The sequence below is a fragment of the Neopsephotus bourkii genome, unplaced genomic scaffold (genome assembly GCF_033783945.1).
Source record: "Neopsephotus bourkii isolate Nb327-2 ecotype Australia unplaced genomic scaffold, CSIRO-AGI_Nbou_v1 NB_1768, whole genome shotgun sequence".
NCBI classification, from domain to species: Eukaryota; Metazoa; Chordata; class Aves; order Psittaciformes; family Psittacidae; genus Neopsephotus; species Neopsephotus bourkii.
In genome coordinates this window covers 3,998,747-4,023,747 of record NW_026902242.1, presented here as the reverse complement: position 1 = coordinate 4,023,747, position 25,001 = coordinate 3,998,747, and the positions used below count along the sequence as shown (strand labels likewise).

Genomic DNA, 25,001 nt, shown 5'->3' with positions numbered 1-25,001 from the left:
AAGGCACAAACATTGTCACCTACGTGTCCCACCTACGCTTTCATAGAATCAACCAGGTTGGAAAAAGACTTTTAAGATCATCAAGTCCAACCTTTACCCCTTGGCATACACACAGGACTCGAATCCAAAGTATTTATAATGCAACTGGTTCAGAAGGCAGACTCAGAGAAGACAGTCTGAAGCTGAAAGACTGCAGCAGGTTTTCATAACAGAAGTATTGGATCTATCTACAAGACCTACTGCCTGCACGATCCCTCCCACCCTGCATGCACTCGGTGGCTTAACTTGGCAAAAATACTATTTGCGTAGTAACAGCATCAAAACCTTATGAAATGGTTTCCTTGAAAAATATCTGGATTGCTGAAAGATCACACAACCTTCAGACAGAGACATTTTCCAGTCTGCAAAAGGAGCATTTGGGCTGCTTTGGTTGCCTGGTTTTGCTGGTTTGTGGGTGTTTGCTTTTTAAGGGAAGTGCTCACAATGGCTGATGGTTTTATTAAGACTATTTTAGTAACATTTCTACATCAATAGATTAACTTTCTCGCTGTGTCTCTGCCTGTCTGCACTTTGAGAAAGCTTTTGACCATCTTCTATTTGCCACGTATAAGATAACTTCCTGTATGCAGTGGTACCAGCTCAGCATGTGGTCTGGACAGTTCTCGCAAGCTAAATACATGAAGGCTTGTAAAGACATGCTTGGAAAAACCCTTGGTGCTGTAGGAGTTGGTATTGGGGATTTAATAGATGATTTCTGTTTCCCTGAGACAGGAATGAACCACAGTGAAGGTGTTCAGAAGGTAACTTGTTATCAGAGATGTAGTTTCTCAAACGAAATTATGTAAAACTGGCAGTTCTGACAACTTATTTCATCTTGTGGAAAAAAAAACAGGGCATAGCCTCTGTTATCTTGAATCTATTACGTTTCTTAAACATAACTTCTGGTTGCTTTGTGCTAAAATAGCTGTCTAGACATAATTACACCAAAAACTTTTTGAGTGCAAAGAATGTCCAACATAACCTTCACCCAAAGCATCTCCCCAGGGCCTGGGGATTTGTCTGCCTGACCAGTATTATTCCAGCTGGGAAAGAACATTTCCTTGGTAGCAGGGCTGGCACAGTATCCAGCAGATACTGAGATGTACGTTAAGTAAAATAAGGGCATGATTTAAAAGCATCTTTATGTAAGAGTTCCTAATGTCCTCCCAGTTTGGATCCGGTACCCAGGGACACTGTGAGGAGGAAGGGACCACGTCCTAGAGCACCTGCAGAAAGAGAAGCCCTTTCTCTGCCCCTAAGAAAAAGCCAAAGAGCCAAACCTGAGCTTGAAAGGAGGTGACCCCAAATAAACCATTGTTTGGCACTGACCAATAAGCAAACTAGATACCTAATGGGGTTTTTGGTGCATGATTTAGGACAGGGTAAAGAAAAGAGAGTCATTAAAATCCATGCACTCCCATACCTAAAACTAACAGTTTTTCTCTTCTAAATTCAAAGTGGCTGCGCTGCCTTCTCCTCCATATCCTGGTGAGGTATTATATATCATTTGAAAAGATCCTTCTGGATGAAAGACAACATACAATTGAATTATTCTGATGCTATCAAGTGACGCTAACACAAATAACACCAAACAAAAGGACAGCTCTGAATATATAGTCCAAATCTGCTGTATTCACAGAGCACACACACACAAATGGGAAAGCAGCAGCAAATTACAGCGCTTGCAAAAACAATATTAAAATATAAGTGAACACAGAAAAAGTATTTTAATTAACAAAACAAATCAAATGGAAAAGATTCCTCAAATAAAGCTTTAAAAGTGAGCCTGTGTGTGTTTGACTGCCATGACTAATTATGTATCCATGTAATGTGTGTTCAATTTGGGCTTATTTAAATAGCAGAAATGCTCATTAGCTGCAGTATATCTGTGAAGCTTCAATAAACAGTTTAATGGTTTTTATGTTTAACCAATTTCATAAGTTCCTGTAATTTTAGCTTTAGTAGCTCATTGATGTTATTTTTGATATCCATCTTCCAGAATTCCTTTCCAACAGCAACATCACTTCAGAAACATACAAACAGACTGCAACTTTCTTCATCTCAGATGCAAAACTAGAGCTGTCAGATGCACCAGCAGACTAACTGCTGACACTGCCCTGTCCAAATGCCCAGCAAATAAAGGCACGATCCTGCTTCCTACAGTCTCTGCCACACCAGCACACTGAATCAGGATTAAGAAGTGGTTTAGCTGGATAAAGCTGGGTCCATGTATGCTAGAAGAGGCTGCAGGCTGGTAATGACTTTGTTTTCTGCTTCTCACCAGCAAGCCAATGTGTAGAGATGCCTATTGGGTGAAAGAGGAGAATTCCTGATCTAAGTTAACAGGGCTTTAGAAGTCATCATGAAGCCACTTTGGGATACTGGAAATAACTCATCATTTCAGCGTGCAGAACTACTGTACTCCGACTCATTCCGTAAACCTATTTGTAGAGAAAAATATTCCAAATGACTCAGCAGGAACACTCCTACCTATTTCAGTAGGAACCTTGTGAATCTCTATAAATTTAGGTTTAGAGGACAATCTTATAGAATTCTGGTGACTAAAAGTGCACTCTGTGGGTGTGAGGGAGATGCTCTGCTCCCAGGGAGACACCAGGTCACCGCTGTGGGCATTCCCAATTGGGGCATCCCAGCCACCTCTCTTCCTCCCTCCTAGCCTCTCATTACATAGTCAAGGCTTCAGTGCTTTGGGGATGAAGTTATCATTTGAGCAAGCTGCATGAAGAAACTCCACACTCATTGCAGGTTTGCTGCCTTCTGTGTCATCTGAACAAAGGAAAACTAAAACCGCACAAGCTTAGAGCTATGCAAGTTCTTTTCCCTTTTCCCCAGGAAATGTTTCTCAATCTGTAGAAATAAATATTAATTATGAGTGGCTTAACAGCACTGTAAACTACTTGGGCAGATTTCTCTTTCCTGCATGTTGAACTATACTGAGGGGGGCAGTAGTTAGACTCTAGTAAAGCCACCTGGACTTCGCTGCTGCAGTTCCCAAGCAAGATGAAAGTTGCCTTAAAAGTAAAAGCAAAATATCTGAAAGTTGTGAAAGATTCCTAGGAATATGAAATTGAATTTTACCCTTCACTTGCAATGCAGTAGCTGCTTATTACCAAATATTTCATATACTCTATTTTGTCCTCGCAAATAGCTTACTATGGGGTTTTTTGCAAAGGCGCTATTTGGAGTTTGCTCGGGTATTTTTGCATTCCCCTTTTGTCTCTCTCCAGGAAAATAAAATAAGACATTAACATGCTAAAATTTAGTGTTCTGATACATGGGAATCCTTTCTCTTTACTGCTGCCCACTAAATAGAACACTTAACTTAACATTGTCTCCCATCCTGCCTTACTCCCCTGTGCTGCACTGCATGTTACAGTACATGTTGACCAAGCGTACTATTTTCCATAATTTCTCCATGGTTCTCTTCAGAAAGTCCACATTCTTCTCAGAAATTGAGGAAAAGAAATCGGAACAAGGACAATTTTGCAGTCCAACCTAATGGTTCCCTTTTCCTTACTGGAACAAAATAGGTACAAGAATGGTTATTCCAAATTTAGCCTTTAAAACCAACTGGACTGATGTTAAGAAGGCTGTACACAGAATTACATTTGTGTATTGATTGAATAGCTGCAATTTGGCACGGTGACAGAAGATACTTCACTCATTCACTAACATGTCAGAGGCCTCCAAAGTAACAAAGCAAAAGAGCAGGAACATGAGGAAAGGGACAAAATTCTTTCATATGTCTGTGTTGATATCGGTCAGTTTTGATGCCCTGAAGGCTTTGGTAAGCTGTACAGTCAAAAAAAAAGCAGTTTGTGCTTGAAAAACCTGGGCTTCCCCAACAAAAAGCAAAACATATTTATTACTCCATCTGCAGTGGTCCGATTTGAACTATTGGTTGAGGGCTTTCTTTACTGCTTTCAGTGAAGAGGTAATGCTCTTACAATAGTCTAGAAGGCAACTCTCCTGTTTTGTCTATTAGCAACTTCCCGAGCATCAAATGGACTTAGGAGTCCATCTCTTTAAATTAATGATGCATTTCTATGATCCCCAATGGGAGGATGAATACCTACTAAAATTGTTGCTTAAAAACACACCCAACATTTTCTTTCTACAAAAGCAAACAGACTAAACACCTACTGTGAGCACAGGGAACCAAAGCTGCAAATGTAGCAGCTACCGCGCAAGAATCAGAAACATCTTGTTGAGGACAATAAAAAGCTTTCTAACCTATGAGCTATTTCTGCAATCTGAGAGAGAGAAATAAGTTACCCACATGCTTATGTCTTGTTGAACAAAGCAATTCTATCATTCTATGACAGAGCTCTTTCTATCAGCAACAATTAATGCATTTATTGAACCTGCATCTCAGTCATCCAGTCATAGAATCATAGAATAGTTAGGGTTGGAAAGGACCTTAAGATCATCCATTTCCAACCCCTGCCATGGGCAGGGACACTACACACTAAACCATGTCACTCAAGACTCCATCCAACCTGGCCTTGAACACTGCCAGTCATAGAATAATTCAGACTAGAAGGGCCCTCTGGAGGTCACCTACTCCATCCCCTTCTTCAAAGTTAGGTCAAGTTCAACATCAGATCAGTTTGGTCATCACACTGCCCAGTTTCGAGCACCTCCAGTATTTTCACCTTTTGATGGAGAATATATCCATCTTTTGAATGCAAAATACAAAAATGGGCTTCCTTTTTAAAATACAACACTAAGAACAGAAGATTACTTGGGGTTTCCTTTTGTTTTATTTTGGTGGGGTGTTCTGTTGGATTTTTTTTGTGGTCCCCCCCCAGTTTCTTTTTGTTACGTATGCAGGTTTGGTTGTAATCCCACTCAATGGTGAAAAGCAAATTTGACTTTCATTAAGACAGCTTAGCTCAAAAATAGATTTAAAAGCAACCGAAACGGTTACGCTCAAAATAAACAATTGATTCCCTCAAGTCCTAATTTCTTTTCATTCTCATAACATCCAAAACAAACGCCTGGTATTTTAACCTGTAAAGTGATTACTATTCTAATAGCAGTGTCACCAAAAATACACTGTGAAACTGAGGTGTATTGCTTTCCCCCCAAGGTAAATAACTGATCAGCATGACTTTGTTCCCCTCCCATTTTAGGTTCCTATTTAAAAACCTCACAACAACTCATTTAGACAGTGAATTCTAACCGGGAGATACACAACTGGCACAGTAGTATGGCTAAGCAACACACTAAGTTCAACCTTTTAGCTGAAGCAGGTTTTAATGCAGGAGAAAACAGAATCACTGCTTTATTATAGGGTCTGTGAATCACAACAAAACCTACTAACAGCATAGGCTAAGATTTGTTTTACCGATTTGATTTTGTTCTAGGGTACAGCTGCTGTCTAGATAACAGTCTAGGCCACATGAACATATCCCAAAGAATAGTAACACACACAAGATAGGAATGGTCCTGGAATTAACTTCACGTGTCCCTCAGGGAACTAGGCTGATCCTGCCTTTTTACTACAGGAGCGAGTTTAGACTCATGGCTGTATGACGGTTTAACTTTATACAGAACTGGACTTGTGAACAAAAAGCACTGAGTAGCTCATTCAGATTCAGACTCTGCTTAGATGATTTTAGAATTAGGATTTCCTTGATTGAAAAGATTCACAAACCCACATTATGCTAAGGAATGTTGAAATTCCATTTACACTGGCAGAACCAGCATCTGATTATGATCTTTTCTGGTGGCATGCACTCTGAGGCACTTGCCAAGTCCTCTGTCAGAGCAGTTATACCCAAAAGACCACGACAACATGTCATGGGTTAATTGGCTTGCGTGACTATGCCCTGGAAAGGTAGGCACACTGAGCACTAAGCCTTTCAGAACTCACTAAGCTTGATGAGTATCTCCAGGCTGCAGATCTATCCATTTTATCAATCTGTCTTCTGCTGAGTCAGTGGGTTTTTTTACTTCCAAGGCACATTTGATGTATTTGCCTGAATTCTTTCAATCTAACCTAATGTCAGAGAACACTCTGAGCTCTGCTCAGTTCCCATGTTCTGAGTTGTACTCATGTTCGTCAGCTGTCTGCTACACCCAGACAACTCCTTCAATCTTTGAAATGCCACCTTCGTGCCAATTTCTAGATCTTTAATAGGGAACCATATAATCGTTAATTTTTAAGACAAAGCTTATAAAGTGCAACTAAATAATGAGACAAGCCATAACAAGCATGGGTGAATTTAATGAATATGGTATATATGAGAGAAGCCACGGTTCTCTTGTGTATGCACAAGAAATGAGCGATACCCAGACCAGCTGAACCAGAATAATGAATCGATCTTAATTCTTACTTGATTTAATAGGTAAAAGGAAGGTGCCAGAGATCAGATCAGTTCAGTTTAAAGTTACAGTATAATGAGTTTCTCTAAAGTTAATTAGTGAGACCAGAAGAAATCCCCAAGAGTATTTTCTGAGATCCAACTTACAGAGAGGAAAGCAAAATATACTGAACAAGTGCACCTCTAATCTGAATTCCTATACACAGTGATACACTCTATACAGTGATACACAGAAAACTCCTTTGTTATCAGATTCCTCTGCTCTTAAGAGGCAAACCTAAAGGACAAAGAAATTCTTGTGAGAAATTCCTCCAGAAGACTCATTTCAAAACACTGTCAAAGGACAAGAAACAGCTGTAGCTAGAACAACAATCAGCATTTCCAGAATGCATTAGTCAGGGTTACCTTTATTGTCACTTAAAATGGAGCCAAAGGCACTGATCACCACATCAGCTTTCAGACGGACAACCTGATCCTTATCTTCCTTCCAGTTTCCATCACTGTCTTGTTCAGTTCGAACAAACTCCATAGCAACAATTTGTCCACCCCTAAGGACAACTTTGCAAGGGGAGAGGAAAGGCAGAAATTCACACTTCTCTTCTTTGGCAAGTTCCATCTGTAGGGTCGAAGAATAGAATATATACCTTGAGCATTGCTGTACACAACCCAAACCCAACAACATACCATAAGCCAGTTTTTAGCTCAGAATGCTAGCACACCTTCTTCTGCAATGGAAGTTATCTGTGTACAGACAGTCATCTCAATGCCAACTTCAGAGCCTCCCATACTACTGGATCAAGCAGCTCTAGACAGGGGCAGTAGGCAAATCTGCAATGCAAATATTTCTCCACTCTATTTTCTTATTGTTCCTGTTACTATGAATATGTGTAACTCCTCTGAAAGAGTTCTCTCATGTACGAATCTGTGTCTTTTAAAAGATGCCAGTTATTAATTAAGTCCACGCCCTGATTAGTGTTTACTTTGATTTTAAGATGTCATAAAATAATGACTCCTGTGTGCAAAGAAGTTTCCTGAGCGACAATCCAAACTTCAGATCTTCTGAATCTCTGCTGTGGTAAAAGTGCTGAAGCCAAACAGCGTTTTGCCTTAGCAAAGTCTTTGGGATTCGATGATCTCTGTTCACATGACAACTTTGAACATGTAATCTCCAAGCTGACATCATTCTAGCATGGCTGTTACTACCCGAAGCTGCTTTTATTTCACTTTTTGTCAAGGCCACTGCATGACTGGATGAGTACTGACAACACTGAGGAACCTACCCATGCTGCTAACAAAGATCTTGGTTCAGAATGAAAGCTGATTCCCGAGTGGCTAAGTACCTGAATAGCACCTGAGTCTGTGCAATGGCTTCAACAATGTCATTATGTCCAGAATTCTTACAGAAAGTGCAATTATGCATCAAGAAACATTCACATTACCTTTTTTTGCACCTCCATTCCCCTTCTATGAGACCTGTAAGATGCCCACCATCTTGGTCATCTGTTGATAACCAAACTACCATAAACCTCATAATAAACATCTTGATACCCTAAAGTATGTTAAGAGTGCAAAGTGTACAAAGTAAATGATAATGGGAAAAGATCACCAAAAACCAAAAATCTATCTGAAAAACTCCTCCTGTAGTACAGAGATGCTGAGAAAGCAGTTTGTTTCAAAACGTACAGATGTCCTCATAAATGCTGATGTGCAAAGCTGACCTAGAAAATCAAACTGAACGCTGAAATCTGTGATGAATGACACTGCTCCATTGCCACTGGCAGTTATTCAAAGCCAAAAATCACTGAAAGTAATCTTCTCACAAGATTTTATAGGCACCAAAAGCAACGTCCCAATCACAGAGGTTCATTTAAACAGCAGCCAGGAGGCATCATTCTAGGATCCAACCATGACTTGAAGAGTCACATACACGACTCAAATGACCATTTGATTTCTGGTGTGCTCCCAAGGTTAGAAAAATCTACTGTATTTTCTAATTTACGAGACAATCTTCCCCTGTATGCAAATGCCTCTCTCTCTGATGTTACAGGAAACAGGTACAACAGAGGAAAATCATTTGTACAGACTATATAAAGTGAGCATTTATACATTTGAAGAGCGTTTTTATAAAGAAAACCTTTAGTAGATGTCCTGACCTGTAGCACACATTTAGGTCCTGTATAAATAACCATCAATATGCCCTCTCATAAATGCTATTACCCAGTTTTACCTCCTCTGGGACAGCCCTGATATTAGTGAATCCCTTCCTGAAGACCACAAACACGCGACGAGCTCCACAGCGTAAAGCAGATGTTGCACAGTCAAAAGCAGTGTCTCCTGCCCCAAGTACAATCACAGTTCCATGTATTGATGGCAATGGAGAGTGACAGGCACACATCCCTGAAAGATGAAAGGAAAACCCCATTTTCAAGTAGGGAAACCATTTCTGCATGACAGCTGAAAAGGTACTTGTACTCAAAGCAGTGTAAAATTGCATCTTACAGTTCCCAAGCATGGACTGTCACTATCAAATTATTCTGCTTCACTGAAAGACAGTTTTATTCCCATTTTTAAGATATGCTCATATACATAATTTCATAGTCAGTACTCTAAGCAGCTGCACCTTTCTATCTGGAAAGAATTCAAATGACAACACGTTGGTAGGATTGTGGGTCCTGTCAGGTTGAGATTAGCATCATGAGACCTTTTTACTTAAGAAGTAAGTTTCTCTCTGATCAGATTAATTATCCTCCCAGTTAAAAACCCAACATCACCTCTTAACAGATTATAGAGAAGAACACTTGTCATTTACCAAAAGGTGGCCAGTTGTTGATAGTTTTGTGTAATAGTCTATAAAAGTTACTCCCCTCAGTTAGTTTTCTACAAGGCACTAACACTGGTCTGGCTGTGACATGGTTCTCAGAGGCTATTCTCTACGGCAGCTGAACATCAGGCAGAAAGAATAGTGTTATGACAGTAATTCCTACATCTTCCACTGGGAGAAAACATTTCATCTACAGTGGCTTCCTACAGACGAGTTCCAAAGAGCTACCTGGAGAGAATGACAACATGATGTGTTCGTCACCTACAGCTTGGATTTGATGATTCAGTGATACAAGAAACATTAAAGTAAAACTGAACTCTGCGTGTTCCTTGTATGAGACTAAACTTTATCACAAATTTAAATACAACTTGATTAGGCAAATTATGGCAACTTAACAAATAATGCCATAAATGATATAAAGCTATATTCTCAATGAGCCTATGATCATTTCAGTCAGGAGGCGCTCACTGCAGCGTAACTCCAGTATCCTGCTCTAGTGGCAGCTTCGCACATGCAATTGGAAACAAAAACAAGCATCAGTCAAAGAAACAAAGCTTTTAATCTAGACATAGGAACAGAGTGAGAAATGGCATCCTAATGCACATATTATCTCTCCATTTGTGGAATGCTTAATGTATGGAAAATGCTCTCATTTCCTCCCCCTCCACACCCCCAATGTATATGGCACTGCATTTACTATTTACTAAATAGGTTTTTTATTCTACAATTCCCTCTAAACTTTTCTCATTCCTTTTTAACAAACCTACTTCAAAATTGTACATTAAGCAGCGGAAAAAGCCCAAGTGCAACAGGAGAATGGCAGCTCAGAGGGCCTTTACAGGACTAATCTATGATGGATCAATCACAACAAGGGGAACAAAGAACATTCCCAAGGTAAGTTCATGTCTCTGTATCTGTACTTTCCTTTTGGAGGAAACTATATGAACTACTGGTATTCAGAACTTAATAAGCATGCAGACTATGTACTTTACTATGAATAAGTCTATTATGTCTATTATTTAGAGAACTGTCATAGTAAGAAGAAAAGGACGTGTGTTTTAGTTTAAAACCCCGTGCTTTAGAGAACAAGAGGTGGCTGCAGCTACAGACAGACATGAGGAAAATTAAGCAAAAAAGACCATGTTAATTAACAGACAACACCAAAGGGCTATCTATTACTGTCACTCAGAAAAGGCTAGTTCTTCAAAGTTCATCCTTTTTATCATTGTAGACTTAATGTATAAAAAACATCATTCCATATCCTGGCAAATCCACAGGATTACTTTGTAACACTTTCAAAGATGCACATCAACGCTATACAGATCCTCATGAAGGCAGGTGACTTATAGTACGTGTTATGTGTCCACACGGAATAATAAACTTATGAATTTTAGTCAAATTTGTAGAATCAAACAAAAAAAAAAACAACAACCAAACCCACCCATTTCTCCCAACCTATTTCAGCTCCCTTTTAGCTTAAGACAAAATAAATACACATTTGATCAAAGCAGCAGAGAGATGGGACATATGGCACCAAGAATTTCCTTTCCTAAATATTTTGCATAAAATGGGGTAATAAACTTTGCTTTTATATGCAGAATAATTTGCTCCAGAAGATATATTCTTCAACACATTGCTTATGAAAAGCCTGCTAAATAAGAAGGCAACCCAAGTTGATCACACACTCTTAGAATCAGCTAGGTTGGAAAAGACCTTTAAGACCATCAAGTCCAAATCCTTGATGTAAAAGAAATCTCTGAATGCTAAAGATCAGTTGGTACATAAAAAGGTGCAAACCGATAAAAAGGTGTATGTGTGGTTAAACATGTGATCATATGTACAACACCACATACTATATATATACACTACAGGTTTACTACAGGTAACTACATGGAATCTCTTGCTTTTCAATCTGCACACTGGGGGATGCAGACCACGAGGGAACGTGGCACAGAAATCACAAGCCTCATCTCATACATTCATCTGGGGCTTATGACTTCAAACTCTGGGCCACTGAAAGCAGCTATACTTGGGGAGCAAATGCAGCCACCTCTATACTCAAAGATGCAAAAGCATAAAACAAGACTGCATCTGGTGCCTACGAAGCAAGTGTTGCCTTATTAATTCCTGGCATACTACTGTTCTCCTGAGTCTTAGACTCTAAGCTCTTTTGGTAAGGAAGATGCATCTGTAAAACATGCAGAGTACATAATCTGGGATCAAGTCAAATCATTTATCAACAATACAGAAAGCAACTGTTTATATGGGTCACCAACACCTTCTTTAATACTAGATTTTTTCCAAGCTCACCTTATATATATTATTTATATCAAGATAATTTATACAAGCTTATGACATCACTGGAGTATAATTCAAAATGACAAAAATAACTTACTAGGGGTAATGATTTGCCATATGTTTAGATTTTTATCGATGCCTGTTTTACACTCTCTAGGACTGTGGGTTTCCTACAGCCTCCTACTATAGGTACTGGTAAGTTATGATGTAAAGTTGTGTGGTGGTCACCAGAGGGTGACCTGTCACCAGTGACGTCCCCCAGGGATCAATATGGGGCTCAACCCTGTTTAGTATCTTCACAAATGATCTGGAAGATGGGATCAAGTGTACCCTAACCAAGTATACCAATGGTACCAAACTGAGAGGGAAAGCGGGTACTTGTGAAGGGAGAGACATGCTGTAGGATGACCTGGATAGGCTGGAAGAGTGGGCTGACAAGAACCTCATGAAGTTCAAAAAGGACAAGTGTCAGGTCTTGCACAGGGTAAACACAATCCAGGAGTGCAGCACAGGCTGGGATCTACCTCTGTGGAAAGGGACCTGGGGCTCCTGGTGGACACAAGCTCAGCAGGAGTGAAGAGTGTGCTGCTGGGGCAAAGCAAGCCAACAGGATGCTGGTTACATCAGCAAGGGCATCACCAGCTGCCATAAGGAAATCATCATCCCACTCAGCTCATGTCAGGCAGCACCTGAACACTGTGATCAGTTTTGGTCCTGGCTATGTAAAACAGATGTGAATGGGCTGGAGAGGGTCCAGAGAAAAGCCACAGAGATGATCAAAGGATGGGAAACCATGTGAGGAAATGCTGAGAGAACTGGGCTTATTCAGCCTGGAGAAGAGAAGGCTCAGGGTTATCACCACATTCCAGTATTTAAAGACTAGCTACAAAGAAGATGGAGACTCCCTTTTTACAGAGAGTCACATGAAAAAGACATGGGGTGATGGGCACAAGTTATCCTGGGGGAATTCTGGTTGGACATCTAGTGTAGGTCATGATTTGCCAAGAAAGGCTGGAGAAGATGATCCCTGAGGTCCCTTCCAACTTGGTATTCTACGATATTGATTCTGTAATGACTTTCCTGATCACACACAAGAGAAAACCCTGCTCCAGAAGAATTCACTGGGAGGTGTTTCATAGTTGGATATGCTGCTTACTGACCATGACTACAACAAAAACATACCACTCACCTGGTTTACTTGCCATTGCTACCAAAGGTAGAAAGTCTTTAGATGTGTAGAATCCATGATCCATTCTCAGTCCCTGGAATATACTGTCTCTATTTGGTTCTGGCAAACCTAAAATAGATATTTTAAGGCGTATCAGAACTACAAGGCAAATGTCAATGACCTATATACATATATATATATATATCTCAAATTATTTACACATACTGAAAAATGTCCTCAAAACAAGCACTTTTACAAACCCTTAGATGTCTCTAAAAGAACACCACAAATGACTGTAGTTTCATGCTTGTAGTCTGTAGCTGGCATAACTGGTGATCTTTTATATGTATTGCCACTTGAAAATGAGACTGTTGGATAACCTGTACCATATAACACATACTAAAGCAAATGCAGAGGAAAGGGTTAGACAAAACAGGGTACAAAAGCAGGGAAGCTACTGCAGAGAAGACTTGTCAGCTGTTCTTGTATTGTTTTACCTGCACACACATTTAACCCTTACTGCTGTGAAATGGGTTTGTTCCTTTTGTTCTGAGGCAGTTTTCAATGCAGCTAGCCTGCAGATAATACAACTCACTCCATAATAACCAGTTTAAACAATGAGGAGAGAAGGTCAAATGGCAATGCTGCAGATGTATTTGTATGCACCATTTTTTGCCATTCTTGGTTGTTCTCTCTAAACACCGAAGTCTTTATTGGCTGACATTCATTTACAGTTTTTAATAGCACACATGTATACAGAAGCCCTAGGACAGTCACAGGGATACACTTCACAACCAGCAACAGCAAACCTTTCAATTAAAAGAAAGCAGCAAAAAGCATCTTCCAATTATAACAGAGTATATGCTTGCTCCTGTGGGAACGTCTGGACAGCACAAAAAGCCAGCCTAGCTGGCACAGAAGTTAAAACGTTCTTGTCATGCAAATGCAATGATCTATCAGGTTGTTTTCAACCTTCATATTTACCTCTAAAACCCCAGAATGTTCTTATTAATAATTATTTAATTAATATGTAATTAATAATTACATATTGGAATAGAGGAAGCGTCAACAACTTCTCTAAGAAAACACACTAGAACTGAGGAGTCCTCAGAGCAAGAAGCAGAACTGAAGCGTGCAAAGCAATCTGTGCTCCTGCCATGCTTGGGAGCAGATGACAGCAGATGAGCCTTTCTCCTCTGAGACATCCTGGTCTGGAAAGCCCCAGCAACACTACTTCAGTGTCAACAGTAAAGCAGGCCTGCACTTTGAGGAGTCCTGTTCCAAGCAGGGGAGTAAACCTTCCCTACTCTTTATATACTGGCCTTTTTATATCAGTGCAGCAGCCAAAATCTGTTCTTATGACAGCAGAAGATCAGGACTCAGTCATAAGAAAGCTCAGGATTGTTTTGAGCCACCTGATACAAGGGAAGTTTTTTAAACCTCCAGATCCCTGAATGAAGTTACCAGAATACAAGAAGGGAATCAAAAGGCACCTGTTTAGTTTTAACAGTTTCACTGATAGAATGAAACCATCCTCTCTGTGAATTCACAAGGCAAAAAGCAAGTAACACAATTCAGACAGTTTTGCATTTCAAACCCCTTATGTTATTGAGCCCTTTCTTGAGCTCTATTTATGTATTAAAAAATCATGACTTGGTTGCTGAACGCCTGACTTTCTAACACCACCAATCTATAGGTGGATATTGAATAAAATAAGGTTAGCAAACACGAGCACGTACTGATCTTCAAGACCTCTGAACGCTGTAGTTCTTGGGTAGACTGCAATATCAGCTAATGAAGAATGAATAATGGATATCTTAAGAGGCTGCCAGAAATACTTACTGCTATTGGAAGTATAATATGTAAAATGCATTCAAGAGAGTCTCTGTTAAAACTGCATAGGTTTTTCCCTATGTACATACTGCAAAACATCTATGGCAAGAAAAGTGCCTTGGAGAAGAAAAGCTCTTGGTGACTGCCTATGGGCAGACAACAGAGTAATACAACTATTTCTATTGAAGTATCTGTAAATCAACTCAGAGTGACATGATTTAGTGCCATAGGTTACTGGTGGCCTTGGCAGTGCTGGGGAACAGCTGGACTTGATGGGCTTATAGGTCTTTTCCAACCTGGTTGATTCTATGATCTATGATTCAGAAGCCCCAGCTTGCTTCTGGAAGAAAGCCTCATGTCATTAGTGAGACATGCAGCCGTCATTAAAGAGAATTCCCTTTCTCCCTAACACCTATTCCCATTCAAAAAAAAAAGGGGGGGGGGGGGGGAATCCTCACATAGAATAATGACAGTTATTCTGTCTTTAACAGCATCAGTAATTGAGCCCCTATATGAAGAATGTGTGGAATTATGGGAATGCTGCAATGTTCAAGGTTCAGGTTCATCACTAGAACAGTGTCACTGAAATCAAAGTGCCATGTGTGAATGCATTGGACTCAGTAATGTTAAGCCCGGCTGATACGACCAAACAAATGTCTGAGGTAGTCAGTATAAATGACATTTTCTGTTATTTTCATTTGCTGAAATCTCCACGAAAACCATTTCTGCAATATCTAAATGTGAAGGAAATGCAGGGGGGTGGTTCTTGCACCTCTAAAAACCCCAGCAGTCCCAAACTCTTTGCTAAGCATCTGCTGGGAGTTGCTCCTTTTTTGCTTAGTATTTGCCATTACGAGAGTTGTATTTAACTTTGTTAAAACAGAGGGGTTGGGTACGCCTTAAAGCCACTCGGCTGGCTAAGGAAGAGGCAGGCAGAGATCATGAGCTGGTAAGATCCACTTTAGAGACACCATTTCATAGTGAGCAGCCAGCCCACCGAAGTCTGCTCTACAGACAGCTCACATATTGACAAGCAGCCAACAGCTTCTTGGGAGAGAGGAGATTTAACAAAAAAGCCGCTGTAGAGGAAAATCATTGTTTCGGGCAAGCGGATTTAAAGCAGAAACACAATTATAAACCCCCGCCACCTATGAAAGACACAATTTAGGTCAAAATAATGAACCAAGAGAAATCCCCTTTGAAGGGAAATCACAGCGCTCCTTTAGCAAAAGGGAATTCACAGCCTAATACAAAATAGCCAGGAGCCACCCAAGAAAAACTGCTTAGAAAAAGATGAGGTCTTTCCCCTAGGTTTTAGGCTGAAGGCAGTGGGAGGCAGTTCTCTGCCCTCCGAATCCACCCACAGCCATCTATCTAAAAGGATTTTCTTTATTACTTGGTATTTCTTGTCCTGTAAAAACAATCTTTCAGCATTCTGGGTCTCCTGTCTTTAAATAACCCATATAGAAATCAAGTGCTAACAACCATTTCCTTCACCTGCACTGAAGAGCAGCTCTTCCAAAGGGTAACCAAGAGGAGGCAGCCAAGAAAAACAATTGCACTGGTGGTGTTGGGATAAACTTTGCACACCCATACAGAAACAGAGGGCTCTGCTGGGCCACAGCCTTCTGCCACCAAGCCTTGGACTTCCTGACACTTCAGTCCCTTTAACTGATGCCAGGGAACAGGCTTCTGAAGCAACTGCTATCCAAACCACGCAACAAAGCCTCATGGGCTGTATAAAACAGCATTTACTAAGAATAGGGACAGTAGAAACATTGTGAAAATAACAGCTTGCATGACAGATCTAGTTCAGCTTTGCAAAAGCTAGACAGTTCCAATCTGGGTCAGGTACAGCACAGAAAGCAATTCATCTCTATTCCTGACCCTATGGTTTGCTAGGCCCTGCCTTTCACCTCCAGATGCTCCAGCTATGTCTCAGGAAGCATCACGGCACTCAGTATGAAGCCCTCTTTTTGTCTTCCCTTCATATGATCCCCACAGCCTCTTCTCTAGTGGGCAATGATCTCTCCTATATCTGACATATCATATGGTTTCCAAAGTCTAGGTCTCTTGTTTTTATATAATTTGTATCAAAGTCACAATCATTTCCTTCATTTGCACTATGGCACTACAGCACTATAGCAGTGGCTTTGGAAAACACAGACTTTAACCTCCCATTTTTATATCCTTCATATATACACATACAAATATATCATGCATATAGAATCATAGAATAGTTAGGGTTGGAAAGGACCTTAAGAACATCGAGTTCCAACCCCGCTGCCATGGGCAGGGGCACCTCACACTAAACCATGTCACCCAAGGCTCTGTCCAACCTGGCCTTGAACACCACCAGTGATGGAGCATTCACAACTTCCCTGGGCAACCCATTCCAGTGCCTCAGCACCCTCACAGTAAAGAACTTCTTCCTTATATCCAATCTAAACTTCCCCTGTTTAAGTTTTAACCCCTTACCCCTTGTCCTGTCACTACGGTCCCTAACGAAGAGTCCCTCCCCAGCATGCTTTATAAGCCCCCTTCAGATACTGGAAGGCTGATATATACATATGTATGTGTGTATACACACACACACGTTAATATTAGAAACATCTGCTTCCTAGCAAGATCTTGTACTCTTTGTCTTCACAATACTGATGTATATTATTTTTCTTCACTGGCAGTGTTAAGTCCATCATCTCCATTTAAAGAGATGGAATTTACTCTCACCATTTCCTAGTCCAGATGAAATGTGAATCACTAAACGATTAGAGTCAATGTGTCAGATGTATAAGGCAATAATACAAGAATGATGCGTACAACATGTAAGGGACTGCCATGCAGAGCAATGCACTGTGTCCACTTGGTTCCTGCACCAAAGATATCAAGGCACATCAACACATCAAGGAAGAGGAAATAACTTCTGCTGCTATTACTGTAACTATTAACCTGGTCTGGAAAGGAAAACTCAAGTGGGAGTGGAGGCACACTCTCTGATTTTGATCAAATCCCCTCTCCCCAGAAACAGGAACACCTTCTGAACGTGAACTCCTTGTTTGGATTACTTCGATCTCACATGTTTGGGCAGATTTGCAGTTTCAAATGAGCTTCTCAGCCAGTATTAATAACTGACATACACAAAAAGCCCTTGGCCTTGGTAAAGGTCAAATATAGTTTTCACTGAAAGCAAACCTCCACACCAAAAACCACATGAAGCTGAAGTGTAAATACAGAGCAGCCTCCAGGGACAGAATGTACAAGAGCATCATGAGGTTTTCTGCTTTGCCTTACATCCAACGCTGACATGCTCAGCTTGCTTCACTTTTAATTGTATAATACCACAGGCTGGAAAACCTTAAGCTGAACCAGGTAAACAAATGATGAGCTATGATCTCTTAAGCACTAAAGAGGGCTCTTTGCATTCTCTTCACTGTTGCTACCCTGACAGAAGAGAGTTTTCAAGATGAGAACTGACTGAACTGTGTTCACCAAGCCCTTACTTTCAGGCAACAGTGTAAATTCAGGCTGGTGAATGCAACCTGTGTTTGAATATACCAAGAACTGGGTTTAAAAGCCCAAACACTCTATTTTGACCTTTTTTTTATAATGAATCTTTTGACTTTGTACCAAAATTACACTACATTTATAAATGTTGGATTCATTGGCTCTGCACATCCCTTTTTCTATCTTTTAAAACTACCAAACCCGACATCAAACTCCATTCACCCATTTATGGGACTTTCTGAAAGCTGTTAAATGTTCCATGTCATACAAACATGGAGCATTAGTTAGAAATCACAGAATCACAGAATAGTTAGGGTTGGAAAGGACCTTAAGACCATCCAGTTCCAACCCCCCTGCCATGGGCAGGGGCACCTCACACTAAACCATATCACCCTAGGCCTCGTCCAACCTGGCCTTGAACACCTCCAGGGATGAAGCATTCACAACTTCCCTGGGCAACCCATTCCAGTGCCTCAGCACCCTCATAGTAAAAAACTTCCTCCTTATGTCCAATCTAAACTTCCCCTGTTCCAGTTTGAACACATCACCCCTTGTCCTATCGCTACAGTCCCTGATGAAGAGAGGAGGGAGGGTTTTCCACCTCTTGCCATCTCCATGAAAACCTGCGCAGATTTCAGAGTTAAACAAGATTTCAAGCAATAAAATTTACAGGGAAAATTTTTGTTCTGCTCTTCCCAGCCCCCACAACAGGGATGTGCCAGGGAACAGGACCCCAGGAGATCCTACGGCCAGGTGGAAAGCTTTGATCTGTCAGCAACGACTGAGAATGAGAAGACAAATGCATGAATCTCATGAGAAACTGGATGTCAACAATACTGGTTTGTGTGGGTTTGGTTTTGCTCTTGAGAAGATGTGCCAAAGTAGATACAGAGCTGAGACCATTGCTCTCTAAGGGTAAATTCCTAAATCCACCACTTCCCTTCTGAAAGGCTCCTTTTGAATGAACAGGAAAGTACCCATGTTGTCCCATCTCCCTGCCCTTTCATGCATCCAGCGTTCCAACCTGCTCCTTGTGTTCCCATACAGAAACATTTCAGCTGTAACAGTTCTGACGGCATTTCACACTTGCCTCAAGACTTGCAGCTACAGGTACCATATGGTCAGTGTGGCTACAGAGGTGCACAGCAGAGAGGAAATAACATTGTGTAAATTCCAAGCGCAAAAACATCCCTAAGTATTTCTTAATCCTCCGCTCTTCTTCAACAATTGTGTTCTGGAGAAATGGAGATAAAAATATCTGTACTTAAATCAAGTTTGGTTTCTAGCAAACACCCCATGAACTGTATAAATTGGACCATGAGTTATAAATACATTATTTCCTTGAAAGAGAACATTGAAACAGTAGATTCTTATAACTGTCAAATTCAGTTTTCCCTAGACATGATAGAACCTATTTGTATGCAGTGGTATAGGCTCTAGCTATTTGTTTCTAAGAAGTCACATTCATTCCTATCAATATTGATAACATTGCTGTCCATGGATCAATATTACACAACAATTTAGATATGAATGATCCTGAAATGCATTATCCACACAAGGGACCTCAGCTGTGCCACATACCTGATTATATTAAATGCACCATTACAGTTCATCCTACAACATTCATGCGAAATGGAACAAAAAGCCATTAGTATCTAAAGAGTTAATCCCCATCTTTAAAGGTTTAAGTCAAGTTGCAAATGCTCTGCAGGTGCTCAGCTTCTCTCAAGGTCAGCTCATGAGTAATTAAGACATTAGTAAATACTTCGGAGGCTTGTATTTTTAAAGGATCTCTCTCATTTTGCTGAAGATCTTCTACCTTTATGGCGGCAGTTTTGTTACTTCCCGTTGTGAGGTTCAACAGAGCACGTTTTCTAGGTGGCCGGGGTTTTTTTGTTTGCTATGTATGTTGATGGAGATAAGTGCTTTAATTACTTTTTTAATGTCTCTGCTTTTGTATTTTCTTCCTCTCCCCGTTTATTTCCTGCTGGTGAGATTACTGCCTCATCGCCACAGCAGGTGGCTCTTTCAAATCTGTTTTCTTTGCAAGCCTGGTAGATTTATTTGGTAATATAACTGCTCCTTTTTCCTGGTTTTTATTAATGGTTTCTTTCCTTTGGAATAGGTACACTTGCAAGGTTTGGCAGAATCATTCCCTAATGAGAGCTAAAAACCTAGTTCATAAAAAAAGGGAGGAAAGTGAAAGAACTACAAGACACTTGGATTTGCCTTTTCTCACCCTCTAGTTCGGATGAATACTGTGTACAGCATATGCAAAAGAACAATTTTCATGTGTATCAACAACAGCCACACACAACTGCTGCAGTGCATTCTAAACTGAACAGCTATGTCCATACCATAATGCCTTTGAAAAGCATCTAAACCTGGATGTATTGCAGTCTGTAGGTTTCACACCGTCCTTTGTTGCCAAATTAGACACCAAGATGAGGATCTGAGCTCCTGTAAATGGTACTGAACTAACAGGAATGAAGTAGTCAGATTAGCCAGAACTGAATTCATTCTTATAATCCCATTTCTCTTTGAAGCCAGTTGTTCAATCCCAGTTTTGATGTAGCCAAAATCCCACAAGAGCTACACATCAGAAACTGCAGATGGGAATCACAGGCAGAGTGTAGAATCAATCCGCATGAGTGGTGGGAATTAGGATTATGAGCACGCAATCAGTGTTGTATTTCTGAGCTTGGCTTACAAAACAATGCACCCTCATGGTCTCTCTTCACAATATTTAGTGATTGGGACAGACTGACATCTTAAATGGCCAAAGGTGAAACAGGACTCATCAGATAAAGATTTTTAACTCCCAGTTTGACTGGAACACTTACTATCTAAAAGCACTCTTTTGAAATGCATACCTCAGAACTGAACCATCCAGTATCCCTAGGTGGTTTTAAAATATCACTGTTTGAAGGACACACTAGAAGAAGTGATACTAGGTTGGACAAAGATATACAGCTTCCTGAATTAAGGAACAGATGGTAATTCCAACCTTTCTTTTCAGCTTGGAAATTGATACTTAATGTTGCCCATGCTTGAAGCAACAGTTGAATTGAAGGTGCTAGTAAGTTAGATGGGAGTCCTGGTGAAAGGGCTTGCTGAAATGTGAAGAGTACTATGAAGTAAAGCTCATCACAGAGAAGGATGAATGCAGAAGTCTGCTTACCTTCCCTCTGGTTCTGTTCTGCCTGATATTGTTTATTGCAGGATTCAAAGCATTGCAGCAGTTTGCTATGAATCTTGATTTGTAGAACGTAAGAGTTCTGTAAATTGCAATACAGAGTAAGTGAAGAAACATCTGCTGTAAAAGAATAAAGTGGAATATTGCTGCAAACCTTTCCTGTGTCATCTTCCTAACATTTGTTATAGCAGTGACAAATCTGAAAAGGTCACTAGCAAAATACATTTGGTAGTCTCAGTCAAATCCATCTCTAACAGAAGAATGTATCTTTCCACTCAGAGCTTACTCCAGTCTGATTACAGTACAGCTGAACTGGATTCTTAGTCCTGACTGCAATTTGGTCACTTCTCCTCACTGGCATAAGCTGCCGTTATTCAGGAGCATCCTTAAATCGGCATAGCAGGTATGCTGAAGTTTAAGACCTGATATGTTAATGTTGTCAGTTCCTTTCCCTCTTTCTTCCGCAAGTTTGTTCCTAGCACTGATGTGCCAGAGAAAAGACACAGGGGGGGCTGTGTTCCCTCCAGACACCAGCCAGATACTATTTGTCAGTGTGATAGGCTCCACTATGCCAGAGAAGAAACTGGCCTCAGTGCTCACTCTTGTTCAGTAAGCGGTGCTGGAGTAAAGTGGCCACAAAAGCAATATCACCTCCTTGGGGACTACCTATCAATAGCTTGAAGGACACAACAATTACATCATCTCACAAACCGTATGTCAACATGACTTGTATACTGTATAGAAAACCAGAATGTGTAGAAGTGAAAGCAAAAGAACCTGGATGGAGAGAATGGGAGCAACTGACTCCTGGAAACAAAGTAGAAAATAATACAATAGAAACAGCATCTTTCCCCAGACAGATTATTACAATTTACCCGTCTAATACCCAGTTTATGGGCAGTTATCTTGGAATCATCAAAGCCAAAGAAAAGTTACAAAAGAGAAATCAAACCTTAGCATAGGAAAGATCTCTTTATCTCCATGGTTTATTTCCAAAAAGATTTAAACCCGTCTTGAAAAGCTAAAAGCTGCATCCAGTAAATACACAGGGAATGGATGGAAGAGAAAGGATGAAAAACACTCACGAAGGAAAAACCACACATGCTTAGTTGGCATCTGAAAGAACAACAAATACAGGCCCCTATACTGTGGCGAAGTAACAACTGAAAACTTAATCTATCAAAGTAACTTATATACTTAATCTTATAATTTATATACTTAAGCTTATAAACTTAAAAACTTAACTTGAACTTATAAACTTAGATACTTAAAACTTCATCTATCACAGACAGCAAATTTATCCTGTGGAAATATATAAGGAACAATGAAGTCAGTAGTATTCTGGAATAATACCTTTGGTCAGATCTCACTCACTATACAACAAAGATGTGTAGTGAGGCAGCATCCACTTGTTCTAGCTAAAATCACCTTGTAGTCTTGCTGTAGTAATACTGTAATAGTATACTATAGTACACTATAATAGTAACATAAGAGCTAACAGGTGGTATCAAAGTGTTACGAACACTGATTTTTATAATACTCTTTCCTAAACTGGACAAATTCAAACAGTTAAGAATCAGTGACATACCAAGCTGTAGTTGCTTCTCTAATCCACTCTCCTATGTTAATTCCATAATTGAATATAGTGACTATGAAACAATAGACTGGATCCAGTATCTGAAGTGGGGCTATAGGGATGCTGGGATCCTATTCATTAGGAACTGTAGCAAAAGTACAAGGGGTAATGGGTTTAAACTTAAACAGGGGAAGTTTAGATTGGATATAAGAAGGAAGTTCTTTACTGTGAGGGTGGTGAGGCACTGGAATGGGTTGCCCAGGGAGGTTGTGAATGCTCCATCCCTGGCGGTGTTCAAGGCCAGGTTGGACAGAGCCCTGGATGACATGGTTTAGTGTGAGGTGTCCCTGCCCGTGGCAGGGGTTGGAACTGGATGATCTTAAGGTCCTTTCCAACCCTAACTATTCTATGATTCTATATGATTCTATGATCGACTACAGCTTTACAACCTACATAACCGCATCTCTATTAAATACTTATAAAATCTGACTTATGAAGGAAGAAAATCCCACATAATACTCACAAACTATAGGACTTTCTGATTACTCCTACTTTTAAATCATAACGAGGATTCACACAAATCTTTTTTCATTTTTATGATGTAAAAGTCTTCAGTGTAAACCAGCAATGGCTTTCAAATATCACTGAGCAATTACAGCTTTACCTGAAATTTCACTATAGGAGACAAATACCGTTTCCTAGTTCTTTGTTAACATATTACATTGCCTTATCTTAAATCTTAGAATATTTCTACCCTGGGTTTGTCCACATCGAAGAACAAAAAGATGCTACAAAGCTTATTCAGTAATTACTCCTGTGTCGTTCCACCTACACTGCGTTTTTCAATCACTTCAGGTAAACCATCTCCACATATATTTTCAAATGATGCCTCACAAAATAAAAGACTTCTAGCCATGATTCATTTTCCTGCAGCACAGATCTACAGCTGAAAACCCATCACCAGTGCATCCTGATGAAAAGCTAATAATTAAATCGTTTCCCCCCCTCCTTCTCCTGCACATTATTTGCCCCATGATGAAACAACCTATCAAATTTCCATTTATTATTCCTACCTGAAGGGCTTTGCCAGCTCACACGAACATAAATCTCCATTTGTCAGATTTAAACTGTACCTGTCCCAGCTGCTCCGAGGGTTCATAGCTCTTGTCCCTCAAAAATGACCAAATAGCATCAAGCGACATAACCTCCCTCCAGCCTCTCCTGACCTTTGCAATCAATAATATTTGTAACCTGTATGTGCACAGCTAAGAACAGAGGCTGTGCACCATCCCAGTTAACCACATTGAGCTGTGATACTAAAATCTGCTCCCTTGTGTCTCTCCATGATCAATTTTAATCTCTGGACCAAGAATAAAAGAATGCAGCCCCTTATTCCTGAATTCATCTGAAGCGGATGTTATAGATTTGTAGGTCTGCACAGGAGCTGTGGATTTAATACAACCAGCAGTTCAAGGAAAGAACGCATCTAAGCTATCATTCATTCTTGTTATCCTCAGTGTATTTTGGACCTACAGAAGACAATACACAGGAAAATGCCCATTTACTGACTGAAAGCAAGCTCATTGTGTTAAAATACCATCAGGTAGCAAGTATTTCTTAGAGCTGTACCCATTAATGCCACTGCAGATAAGGTGGAGGTCAATTATTCCATTATGATTACTTTGTTTAAAGGTGTATAAATAGACTGCCAATATTTATTCCTTCTGGAAATGTGTCATATATAGCAAATTAAATAGAAACTCCCTGGAAATAATGAAGCCTAGTTCTGCTCTGTTAAAAAGAAACAATTATGATGGAAAAGAAGAGTAATTCAGGTTTCTGATGGTATTTGTTCTCTCACCTCCAAACTAATTTCATTTAAAAGAAGGCAAATTTGCCAGCCAATTAGTCTAATTAGACAACGGCACCTGAATGTAGAACAGAAAGAAAGCAACTTTAGAAACCTACTCTGGTAGAAAAAGTGCTTTTTAAGTCTGTCACACTACCAGAACGCCTGTTTCCACTGCTCTCTTAACTGCGTATTTATAGGCTTGGCTCTATTGGCTCCTCGTCAGCAACTCCAGTGCCATGAATCATCTATCAAAACAGTTAAGAAGACTTTCTTACTCCTTTCTCTAAAGCAACATTCTGACGAGATGCTTTCAATATGATTCACTATCAATTAAGAGCACACAGAGCTGCACAGTTGCAGGTGA

The 25,001-nt window shown here is 40.2% G+C and overlaps 1 protein-coding gene across 2 annotated transcripts in view; it reads right to left on the bottom strand.

Annotated features, from left to right (window-relative positions):
- DPYD (dihydropyrimidine dehydrogenase) overlaps positions 1–25,001 on the bottom strand; it is a 361,213-nt gene that overhangs the window by 168,813 nt on the left and 167,399 nt on the right. For both annotated transcript variants that reach the window (XM_061379095.1, XM_061379096.1), the window contains exons 9-11: positions 12,698–12,805; positions 8,617–8,786; positions 6,795–7,005 (exon numbers count right to left, since the gene is read on the bottom strand). In XM_061379095.1, the coding sequence (XP_061235079.1) occupies positions 6,795–7,005; positions 8,617–8,786; positions 12,698–12,805 (489 nt within the window). The remainder of the gene's footprint in view (positions 1–6,794; positions 7,006–8,616; positions 8,787–12,697; positions 12,806–25,001) is intronic.